Raw genomic sequence first — 12,760 nt, 5'->3', positions numbered from 1 at the left:
CAAATTTCACGTCATATAAGATGGTGATAATAAACCTGATTCTGATTCTATAATCACCACCCATATTATCTTAACTCTGATTCACTTGTTATAACACTGTTTGTTGCCTTACATTGGCTCTAGATTTTTAAATATAAAATCCCGTCTCCAGACCCCTCTGTTGCCTTTGTCGAGTCCTGTCTCAGGCCACCGCATCTTCAGCTTATAAGGAATATGCAGAGCAATGTCTCTACAATTCCTTTCTGTCTCTTGAACTCTTTTCGTCTTCAGGAGGTTCTTGAAATGATAAAATTTCTTTATTAGTCACATGTACATCAAAACACACAGTGAAATAATCTTTTTGCGTAGTGTCCTGGGGGCAGCCCACAAGTGTCGCCACGTTTCCGGCACCAACACAGCATGCCCACAACTTCCGAACCTGTATGTCTTTGGAATGTGGGAGGAAACCGGAGAACCCGGAGGAAACCCATGCAGACACGGGGAGAACGTACAAATTCCTTACAGACAGCGGCCGGATTTGAAAGTGGGTCGCTGGTGCTGTAAAGCATTATGCTAACTGCTACGCTATCGTGCCTGCCCCTATACTACTGTATACACCTTGACAGAGTGTTTGGTCAACTCCCCCAATATGCCCTTCTGTGGTTCAGTGCCAGTGTTGTTTGATGCTCTCTGAAGTGCTTTGAGATATTGTAGATTAAAGGGAAGTATCCTGAGCCAGATTCAGTCTATCAATCTCCTCTTGAAAGCATAATGTCTGAAATTAATTACTCCCAACTGTATCTGCAAGGTTGATTTACAGACAAATGACCTTGATTTGCTGCCTGATATTTGGCCACTGCTGGTGACAGTCAATCATTACAAAAATGTTCGTCACCATATCTTTCATATTTCTGAACATTCTGTTTATGCTTCTTCCAAGCACGTGTTTCAGCCATCTAATTTCAATGTACATTACCTTGTCTGATTTCAAATCCATGCACAGTTGCTTTTGCTAGCCGCTCTATGTACATTGGTTTACTTGGCTTTAATCGATCTCTTTTTTGACTTTTCATGTTATTTGTGTTGCAATCATTTTATGAAATCAACACTAAGAGCTTTCCTGCCTTTTCGTTTCAGAACAAATTATAGAGCTACACTGGTTGTTACAGCCTCCCTCATCGTAGTGGGTTTGTGAATTAAAGTAACTTTACTTCTAGCTATGATTTCTATTTTGCCTCTTTAGAGTCCACCGTGTTCTTGTGTGGGGCGCAGTGATCAAAAGCATAATAATAATTAGATGCATCTTACATTAGCAGCTAAGCTTTGCTAAATCATTGCATAGTGGAATATGGAATATAGTATTTTCAAACCATACATAAACTGAGTGTGGTAGTAATTCCATTATTCAATGTTGGTAAGCTACTACGTCAACAAATTCGAACTGCAGCCAGTCTACTAGTAAATTCAGCTAAAGCTCGTGCTTTGAAAAATGTATTTTGATAACTGGCAGGAATGAAAAGTTGCTAAATTTAAGAAATGGTTAATTTCTGAAAGCCATCAGGAGGCTCATCTGGAGAAAATATGCAAATGGCATGTCCTCATTTGAATTGGTCACTCAGGCTTGAGAACCAACTAAACGGCTGTTACAGTTTTGTTTCCAGTTAAGCCAAACCTGGGGACTATTTGTGAGAATTAAACTAGTTTTTATCTCCTTTTTAGAGGTGTGAGAATTTCAAGTTAAAATTTATTTTCTTCTTCTGTTGCCATCTTCAGGTAAAGAGCTGAAAGTACAGTTTGAAACGAGGTATTTCATTCTGGGAAGTATTGGAAGACCTGACTGTTGCTTGATCCTATCTATAGACAATCCTTGATTTCTGACTCTGGAAAAGTTTGAAAAATAATATCCCTGGGGAACACCTTGTGCTTCCTTTGCCTCTGCGATTGGGCTGACAAAATCTCTTGGAAAGCAGAATAGGTTACGGCATACCTTGGTTTCTTCTGTGATCTGTGAAGTTCTTGGAGCAACAAATGTGTGTTGACTGATCGCTTAGAATAATGATTTAATCTCAAGTCAAGCTCAAACTCTCTGTGCAGATAACCAAGGATGTAGTATCAGTGATCATTTTAGAAAAATAATTGAGATGTGGTTATGTGAACTGGTTGGTGACCGATGCCCATGTTCAGTATTGGTTTTAAAAAAAACTAACTGCACAATATTTTGAAATGGGGAAAGTGCATGCTGGAATTGTATAATAATCAAGTACTTGTTATTATGGCCAGACTACATTTCCTCGAGGAATAAGTGACAATTCCTTCAATTCTTTTGTTGTCTCCCAATATGTAATGAGCTCCTAAATGGCAACAGCAGTGTTGAAAGAGTAAAAAATTGCAGCAGACCATGGGTGTTAGTTTTACTGCAGTATTTACAGAACATAACATAGCTTATCATGTGTCAACTTAGTTACAGCTGGTTGATATTGAACAACTGTAGAAAAGGAATATATTTGACAAAAGTTTTTGTACGATTTGTGGTTAGTTAAATCTAAGTGTTGCCCGGCTACACAAGTCTCCTCTGTCCTACAAGCAAATGTTTATGATGAAACCCTGGAGAAAGTGGATCACTTTCTCATGCTCAGAAATGCACTCTGATAGCAGATATAAATGATGAAGTTTACCATGACCTGTAGAACCAGCACAGCCTTTAACCATCCACAAAAAAGAGTTTGAAGACCAACACCTCGAGTGACCCACACGGGACATCCTCTCTCTTCTCTCCTCTTCCATCGGGCAGAAGATACAGCAGCCTGAAGGCATGTACCACCAGACTTAAGGACAGCTTCTACCCCACTGTGATAAGACTATTGAACAGTTCCCTTATACGATGAGATGGACCCTGACCTCACGATCTACCTTGTTGTGACCTTGCACCTTATTGCACTGCACTTTCTCTGTAGCTGTGACACTTTACTCTCTATTATTGTTTTACGTGTACTACATCAATACACTCTGTACTAACTCAATGTAACTCCGCTGTGTAATGAATTGACCTGTACGATCAGTATGCAAGACAAGTTTTTCACTGTACCTCGGTACAAGTGACAATAATAAACCAATACCAAGCTCAGGGTTCACCAGGTAGCAGCAATCCCCATCTATTTGTTTGCTTTGGTAGCATGGACTGAAGAAGTACCACAACATTATTTGCACAATCCTCCAAACCCATATCCCCAGCACAGGCTTTAATCACTCAGTCACCTCATGTGGATTGGAGTGGGGGACGGCCACAAAGTTTGCATTGTTGACACCAGAATCCTGAACTAGGCACTTCACTGAGTGCTCTGTCACAGCAAGGGATTGTTAGGAGGGCAGGGGATAGGATTAATGGATGTTCTCAAAATTCTCCTTTAAGGAATATAACACCACCAACTCTGGCCTATAACTGTTTAAGTTGGAAGAGAAGCAAACAAAGCATTGAGAACCTTGAGGAACACAGAAGCCAAGTAAAAATGTCAGGAGCTCCCTAACTCCTCACAGATATGTTCCATCATGCATCTCCTTTTCCACCTGTGGCAGAGTCTGGAATTGTAGCAAGTTATCCTTGACCCTGGTGGGCAGACTAATAAGATAAAGTAGTCTATCTTGGCCAGTAATATTTAAGGCTTTGGTATAACCACTGTTAATTGTTTACAGGGTGTTAAGTACTTGCTATTATGGTCAATGAAAACCAAATTCATTTGAAGTATGTTGCAGCATTGTACTGAATTTATCTTTTTCATTTGTTTAGTTCTTAGACCAGTTCTGATGGAAGGTCATTGACCTGTGAAGTTTCTCTTCCATAGATGCTGCCTGGACTGCTGACCACTTCCAGCATATTTTGTATTTAACACTAGTTTAAATAAATCGGTCTAAATAATATCAATTAAATATTCCTGATTAGCTATAACTTAAATATATGGAGGCTTGTTGGTTCATTTTGTAATGCAGTTACCTTCATCTGTTAAGCTTTTCATTTCTATACATTATGTGGAAAAACTAATATAAAATAATTCAGCCTTTCCAGAGTGTAGGACAAATATGCTATTTTTTGTTCTAACACTGAAACAAAGTTTGTCAACGTACGTGATATGTCCTGACATGCTCTAAAAAATCGCCCTTGCCCTGATTGGCTTACCTTAGTTGGACCATATTAAAGTACTAAACAGGCATCTGCTCCAACAGTAAATGAGCACCAATTATTTACATTTTGATTCATTGAAGCACTGAGTATTGAATATATTCTTGCACCCTTTTTCCTGTTGAAAGGTTTCATGCGTCAAGTAGAACAGATTTGCAATACAAATCATGCTATACTGGATTCAGTTATTTTTGCAGTATGTCATGGCACTGCTTTTTCCTGAAATGGTTTGGCAAGACCTTGTCTATGAGGAGTGTTTGTGCTATGATTGTGAGCATGAATTCTTGTAAGCATCCTTAAATCTTGACTGAACTACTTCACAAGGATTGCTTATGTTGTGTGGCTGCATGAAATAAAAATGAAAAATGAACTGACATATTTAACAAATCCTTTAGTTAATCCCCAGCATTTAATGTTTGTGGTTTATTAAGTGTGAAAAAGCCTGGTTTCAGTTGTCATTATTGCAGCAGTTCTTTTGTCCCATTGCAACAGTTATATTTTGAGGGGAATTGATGAGTATTTTCTTTGGGTTTTTGTTTCAAACAGTCCATCAATTGTTTTGTTCCAGTGATGAACACCAAGTCCAAAACACTGGCCCATGAGTAATTCAGATGAAAGTTCAACATTTGAAATGTGAGCCCATCTTCCCTCAGTAGTTAAAAAGTCCCCTGTGAATTTGAAACATTTTATCCTATTCTTCAGCCTTCAAAAACAATCTACAAGGCTTTGATCGTTTGTTCATTACTGTTCCTACTCCACTCAGAAATACGGTTAGTGTTTGAGGAAATAGGAGTGTGAACAATTTTTAAATTACATGCTTGATCTGACTTCTGTATTTGAAATATTGGCGAGTAAACTAAAAAATACTTGGGGTGGTGGGGAGAAGGGAGGATGGGAACTGATCTGGTTTGGAATGCAGTTTCTGAAGATCACAGTTACCAAACTACTACCATGCTTAATTTCATGAAGTTCATGTAACGGTGCTTAAGAGATAGTACAAGGTGGTGTGCTTGAATTTTTTGACTCTGGCGTTTGTAGTAAATATTGAGACAGTATTTTTCATATCTTTTGTAGGCATGTATAGATGATAATTTGGATATGGTGAAATTCCTAGTGGAACATTCTGCAAATATTAACCAGCCAGATAATGAAGGTTGGATACCACTACACGCAGCTGCCTCTTGTGGATATGCAGATATAGCAATGTAAGTACTGGTCATTCCTATTTTTAAACACTTCACACTTTTTATTAATTGTCATTTGGTGATATAAAGTCTGAACAGGCAAGCCTAGAACCAAATGTGGAACCAGCTGGAAAGTTCACAGGTTTCCATTTGGTTATGGAAAATTGACTTTAGTGTTGGGAAGCAATATCAGCATAAAGATGCTGCTCTGTACAAGGTTCAAAAGTATTTAAGTAGGTTAAAAGCTTTCTTTAAGTATCATATTGTATTTAATATGGCTGTTAATTCCCTTTTCCCATTACAAGGGAGGTGATACTAGAGGTGCGACTGAGAGAAACGTTATTTCGGTCTTCTAACCAATGTAAGCATTATTAACTCCACTAAATTAAATTCCTCAAGTATTTGCAAACTTTTCTACCTGAAACATACAAAACATCTACTGCGGCAGTGTATGCAGTGGCCAGTTTCTGGAAATAAAAACATAGCATTATCATGTTTGCTTTGTGATTATCATAGCCTTTTGACTAGGTTTAGTCCCCACCGTTAGAAAAGGTCAGTCATTTCCATCTCATGAGAAAAGACCATCATTAGTCATGTGCTACTTGTTAAATATTTTAGACAAATTGCAATGGCATTTCTCTAGCTTATAACTTGTTAAATTTCAAGATTTAACTTGGTGACTTTTTTGTGTACCACCTCAATCTTGACTGACTTCACCTACATTCCTCTGCTTTAACTTGGGAAATGAAGCTGATCTTCATTTAGGAAGCAGTAATATTACCACCCTGTAAAGCTAGCTGTTTGTTAGAGAATTTTTTAAAATGATTATTCACCTGTTGTACTTGCAATACTGGAGAGCCCCTTTCAATGAGTGCATTGGTATTAATATTAGGTTCTTAGATATGTTACATGACTCATTAATATCTAATTAAAACAGTCTTGAGCTGAAGTGACTTTGTCTGATTTCAGTGTTTGCATGTTCTCATATACATTGTTTCATTTGAGTTACATACGTTTGGTTTGGAGAGCATTCAATATATTTCCAACATTAAGAATCAGGAGCAGCAGGAGGCCATCTGGTGCCTCAAGCCTGGTCTGCTATTTATTAAAGCCATGGCTGATAACTTAATTTTGACATCCCCCTGCTTACCCCTGGTAACCTTTCACCCCCTTGCCTATCAAAGATTTGTATAATTGTCTTAAAAACCTTCAAGGACTTTCCTGACTTGAAACATTGACCATCTGCTTTTCTCCACGGATGCTGCCTGGCCTGCTGAGTTCCTCCAGCGTTGTCTTGTGTTTTTTTAATCTAGGTTCCAGCATCTGCAGTCCTTTGTTTCTCTTTGCTGCTGCCACCTTTGGAGAAAGTCTTCCAAAGACTCTCAACCCCTGAGAGAAAATTTCACCTCATCTCTTAAGAGACCTCTCATTTTTAAACAGTGATCCCTAGTTTTAGGGGAAACATCCTCTCCACATTCACCTTCAGATTCTTCAGGATTGCATTTGTTTCAGTCAGGTTCCCTCTCAATCTTACCTCCAGCAGATGATACAAATATATCTAGTTAACCATTTCTCAGAAGACAACCCACCCATTCTGTATTAAACCTTCGCTGAACTGCTTCCAATGCATTAACATCTTTCAGTAAGAAGACCAAAATCGTACCGGGATCAGCTTGTGAATTTATTCCAAGCACAAGTTGCATGACTCTAAGTTAAGAAGCAGCTGTGCTGTCCACTTAACCCACTGATTAAAGTAAATGACCAGGGGGAGGGGGGGGGGGGGAAGGGAGGTAGAATTTAGAAATTATATTCATGAAAGATTTGTAACTTGAGCCATGTTGATTACTTCCTGAATACTTCCCTAATTGCAGAAAGGGATGTTATAGAGCCATAGAGTTATACAGTATGGAAACAGGCCCTTCGGCCCAACTGGTCCATGCCGACCAAGATGTCCCAGTCAAGCTAGTCTCAATTTGTCAGCGTTTGGCCCATAACCTTATTGTTGTTTGAAAGTAGAACTGAATTTTCTATATTCAGCAGCTGTTGCATGTATGAGGTAATTAGCCAGGTCGTCTGATTATTTTCTGGAAGCTTGGCATTGGTTGCCCATCCCTTAAGGTGCTTGCCTGGAACCATTGCAGTTCTGGTGAAGGTGCTCCCATGTTGCTGTTGGAGAAGGAGTTCCAGAACTTTGACCCAGTAGCAATGAAGGAACAGTGGTACATATCTAGGCCAGGATGGTGTTTGACTTTGAGGGAACTTGCAAGCTGTGGTGTTACCATGTTGCAGAAACCCTTTTCCTTGTTGGTCAAGGTCGCAGGCTTCATGGCTGGCGTTGGAGTAGACTAGGTGAATAATGGCAGTGTATTTTTTTTAAGATGGTGGACGCTGAAACTACAGTGCTCTGGTGGTGAAGGGAATGAATATTTAGGGTAGTGGACGGAGTACCAGTCAAGTGGGTGACTTTGTCCTGGATGGTGTTGAACTTGAGTGTCGTTGGAGCTGCACATCCAGGGAAGTAGAGAGTTCAATGATGCTGCCGACCTGTGCCTTTATTGATGGTGGAAAGACTGATATGAAGGAGAGGAGTCGCTCACTGCAGGATGCCCAGCCTTTGATCTTTGCTTGAAGCCACAGTATTTATGGAGCAAGTCCAGTTAAGTTTCTGGTGACCTCGAGGCATTGATTCATTCAACTGTGTATAAAGTCTAAATATGGCATTAAGAATTGTGCAGATTGACATGGCTCCTTCCAAACAATCAGAGGATGTCATTAATAGTGTTTGCATTTTACTGGCACTGTTTGAAGAAGTGCATGTCCTACTTTGCTAATAAGACTGGTTAGGGGTGAAATTATTGAAAGCTAGTCCTTGTATTTTCCTTAGCCAGCTCAATGTGAAGTCTTTGGTTAGGCTATAAATAATGACTGATTTGAGAAGTGCCTTAGAAGTATGGTAAACAAACAAAATCCTGTCAACCTAAATATTGATTACATTCTTGAACTCCTGTGGGGTTCATGTGACTTTATTTCCTTTTATAGGCTGGTGTTGGCTACTTCAGGCTTAATGCTTGTACTGTTACAAAATAAGTGATTAAAGCTTCCTTTTCTCAAATTTGATGAAAATAAATTCCTGTGTTATTGTTATGTCGCCTGTAATTGCTTAAGTTGTGGAACTAGTGGATTCTAGTTTAAATTGAGTTTGTGAAGCAATTTCTGTCACCTTGAGTTGGTGGTAATGTCAAAGGAACCAGAGGCACTTGGATGCAAATCCCATTATAAGGACTGAGTGATTAATTTGGGCTGATGAAATCAGTCACCATTTACGTCCTAACCAATGATTTCACGTTGAGCTTGCTGAGGAAAGTATTTACTCTGCATATCACTTACAAGGACTGAGTACATAATTTGGGCTAATGGTCTGGATTTCAGCATAGCTGTGAATGGTAAAGCCAAGGGAGTGATGGAGACGTAAGATACCAGTGTTGGAAGAAGGCTGAGATTTTAAAGAGCTGAAGGAGGTAACCAAAATGGTGAGAGAAATGGGACGAATTTGAACACATTTTACATGGAGGCTTTTTTAAAACAAAGCATTTTTTTCTCAGTATCGGCATCTAATCCAAGCATTTTGCATTATGTCATCAATTTGACACAGATTGTGTAAGTGATCTGTCACTGTATTTGCATCCCCATTTCAACATCCCATTAAATATACAGTACTTTTACGTGAGTTAAATCTTAAGTGTGTTGTCTTTATGCAGTTAATGATTGGAATTTGATATACTTGAAATATCAAATTCTATTTCTCATAAGATGCTTGCAGATTTTGAGGAGCACGTGAAATTGTTGCATGAAGGAAATTTGATCTTCATATTGTACTAAGTTAGAAGGAAGGTGGAGATAGGGAAGTGGGAGAAATCTGAGAGATTGAATTGAAACAGTCAGTGGTAGCTGATCTAACAGTGTGTCCCAAGATATCATAGTTAAAGTTGCCAAATAAAGGCAAAGCGTTTTATGATGACGTGTCAGGCACAGATTGATTATTGTGGCTCTTGCATATTCTCAGAACCTTTTTGAAGCAACTCAGAATTTAATTTTTGCTTCAGTCACAAGGCTGCTCAATTCAGCCAGATCAACATGATCTGTTCTAAGGCAAAAGAATGCTAGTTTTGTAGGGTCAAAATATTTTAAATTGTAGGTGGACTGGTATTGCAGTGAACATGGAAAGGATTAAGCTTGTGTTCTCTTTTAGATTTGTAATCAGCAATAAGTTGGTTATTTGGTTGTCAATAATGTGGATTTTGCCAAGAGGTTGCAATTTGTACTTTTCTGTGTTATAGGTGAACTTAGAGGTTTGTGATAATCATCTAATGGCCTGAGAGGTTTGTGATAACCTTCTGATCCTTTGATATACAGCAGGGGCAATGCTGCATAAAGATGTGGATGAAGATGATTCTTCAGTATTGCTGCTTATTGTTGAATTCAGATTTTCTACCTACTGCTGAAGATGCATGATCACACAGCAGTTAGGAATGGGTAATAAATGCACACAAAGGTTTTGAGGTGCTTTGGAGTTCATACGCTTCAGCTCCTTAGTTTGCATGGTTGCAGTTGGCTGATGTCTGATTGTACTGTTGTCACATCTGCATGTTAAAGGTGGCTGCCATGACCTAACCATGCTTACCTACTTGTCTTGACAATCCCCACTCAGCAAATGACTGGGAACAGCACTCCTTCACCTACATCTGTGGGAATGTGATAGGAGTATGGTTGGGGTAGGGATGAGGCTTGCAACATTGGTGGAAGCTAGGAGTGGGGCCATGTCTGCACCTGGAATGGGGATGAGTGCAGATGGAATTCAGTAGTGAAAAGAGCCGTGTGTGAAGCCAATGTGTGGTGGGGAACGGGATCAGGTGTGTGCACAGAGTGCAGCTGGGAGCTTGGACGAGAGTATGACTTGGATCAGGTGCTGGGGACTGGAATGTAGTCTGAGCTGTGACAGGTGTGCCCAGAGCAGGAGATTGTATGGGCTAAAGGGAGGTGTTCTGAAAGTAGGGGGTGGTGTGTACAATGTGAAGGGATTGAAGAGCAGGGTGGACTGAGAATGAAACTTGCAGCACAAGATACAAGTTCAGGAGATACATGGGATAATATTTTAGCTTGAATAGGGGATTGACCGACTAACAGGAAATGATTGGGATTAAAATGGGTCATTTTTGGATTAGAAATCAATAAATAATGGGGTGCCACAGAGATCAATGTTGAAGGGAAACCTCATAGACAAACCTATTAAGGTCCTTTTGTTTTTGAGAATGCAACAGGTTTAAAAAAAAGCAGTCTGAAAGTGATTCACTAGGCTAATTCCTGGCGTTTGAGGGTTGTCCAGTCACAAGCAGCAAAATAAATTAGATCTATATTCTTTGGAGTTTAGAAGAAGGAGGGGTGATCTTATTGAAACATGAAGGATCCTTGGAGAGTGTGGGAGGGTTGATAGGGAGATGTTTCTTCAAATGGGAGAAAACTAGGGAGCCAAGTTGTCAGATGAAGGGATGGCCATTTAAAGCCGAGGTACATGGAGATTTCTTTGCAGAGGTTGGTGAATCTCTGGAATTCTCTACCTTTGTGGAGACTGGATCATTTGGGGGTAATTGAAGAGGAAATACTTGTTTACTTCATTACATGTACTCGACAATTTGAATACCTGTATACTGAATATCTTAAACTTGGCTGTAACTCAGACTGAAGGCTCTATTGGTTTGGACAAAGCGTACTGAGATTTTTAAGGAGAGCAGTGGGCAAAAGAAAAGTTGGATTTTAAAAATCTATGAAGTAGAAAACAAATCAGTAACACATCTTGGTACATCCACATAAATTCCTGTAACTTGCTAAACTTGAAACACTAAAAAGAGTCCTGGAGATTTAAAGCTGGTGGCTCTGTGTAGAAAGTGGCATTGCTTTCCAAACTTCCAAGGCAAAAAAAACATTTCAAACTGAATATACTGGCAAATAACAAACACAAGCATATTTGGTTGGTCATTGAGAATTCTGGATTAAAGGAGGCCATAGATTGAACACTTCACCCTAAATCTTCCATCTTTAGAGCTCATTGACCCCCATAAAATTTGCACACTATTGTTGGCAAGTTGAAACTCAAACCTGTCTTTTCCTTTCATGTACTTGATGTGTACATGTTAATTTTATTTCTCAATGGCTTCCTGAAAACTTAGTGAAAAGTTTCAACAATTGAAAAATAAGTGGTATTTGGAAAAGCAAGATGTTCACAAGTTGTGACAGTTTGAGGGGGAGTAATCTGACATGATCTTGTCTGCTTCCCAGTAATGAAGCTTTTGTCTCTCTGCACATCCTGATGGACCACAAGTATTGTCGGCAATTTTATATCATTTCCCTTTTGGTTCTGATTTTTGCCAAATGAACCAAACATTGATTGAAAACTGCTGCCTCATTATGTTATGAGAAAAGGGGACCTATTTGCATTTGATTCCCAAAATCCCATCAAATGTAGCATTGGTCAGTTTACGACCTGTAAGTTTTTACTTTGCATCTGGAACATGCAAACTCTGAATATCTTGAATGATGTTTTCATTGCTGAGGGGACACCTTTATTAGCATTATAAGGAGATAATGTTAAATCTTTTGCTGGTATGTGTGTTATCCAGCTATAGTCAAGGTAAAGGTTGACAGATATTTGAAGTACATGGGAGTTGAGTGGTAAGGGGAAGAGCATTGGAAAGTAGTATTGAGGCCAAGACTAGATCAGCCATGATCTTACTGAACTTCAGAGCAGGTTCAAGGGGCCAACTGGCCGCCTGCTTTTTCTGATATAGCGCACAAGTGCATCATCACTTCAGAGTTATTGTTTGGCAGCTGCACACTCTTGCAGATTGTTTCCGAATGCCGTATTTCAAAGTACAGTGATCTACATTTGTGACTCAGAGTTAGCAACGTAAACTTGATGCTGTGATACGCATTTGGGACGAACTAGATTTCTCAAAATGCTGTCATGTTTCCCCTGCTTCATGCTGCTTGTGGAGAGTGGACTAACTTTGAAAATGACAACCATAATAGGTCCTTTGGCTTTTCCAACTTCGAATCAAGCTAGCTCAGCCTTTAAGCATTGGCAGAAGTTTTTACCCAGGAAGCTTCTGCTGATTTGGGATAGATGTTTACAGCACCCAAGAAGTCATTTGGCCCACAATATAGCATTAATTAAGATAGTTTAAAATGCACTTGTTAAACAGGAGATATCTTGTTGTACTGAAAGGGTGAGATCGTAGGACAGCATCATTTTGGGGAAATTTGTTTAAAAAAGGAAATGCTAGAAAGATGCATGTTCAGCAAAACCTCAGCAGATCAGGCAGCATCTGTAGAGCGGGAAATTATTCTAAAGGCCCACCAACCCTGAAAT

The 12,760-nt window shown here is 39.3% G+C and overlaps 1 protein-coding gene across 7 annotated transcripts in view; it reads left to right on the top strand.

Moving 5' to 3' along the window:
- ppp1r12a (protein phosphatase 1, regulatory subunit 12A) overlaps nucleotides 1-12,760 on the top strand; it is a 145,955-nt gene that overhangs the window by 40,408 nt on the left and 92,787 nt on the right. For 6 of the 7 annotated variants that reach the window (XM_052030621.1, XM_052030625.1, XM_052030624.1 and 3 more), the window contains exon 2: nucleotides 5,228-5,358. The exons of the other annotated variant lie outside the window; for it this stretch is intronic. In XM_052030621.1, the coding sequence (XP_051886581.1) occupies nucleotides 5,228-5,358 (131 nt within the window). The remainder of the gene's footprint in view (nucleotides 1-5,227; nucleotides 5,359-12,760) is intronic. 7 annotated transcript variants of the gene reach the window in all.

This window comes from Pristis pectinata, chromosome 15 (assembly GCF_009764475.1).
Source record: "Pristis pectinata isolate sPriPec2 chromosome 15, sPriPec2.1.pri, whole genome shotgun sequence".
Taxonomy (NCBI): Eukaryota; Metazoa; Chordata; class Chondrichthyes; order Rhinopristiformes; family Pristidae; genus Pristis; species Pristis pectinata.
The sequence above is the reverse complement of the archived record's forward strand: the minus strand, read 5'-3'. Positions and strand labels throughout refer to the sequence as shown.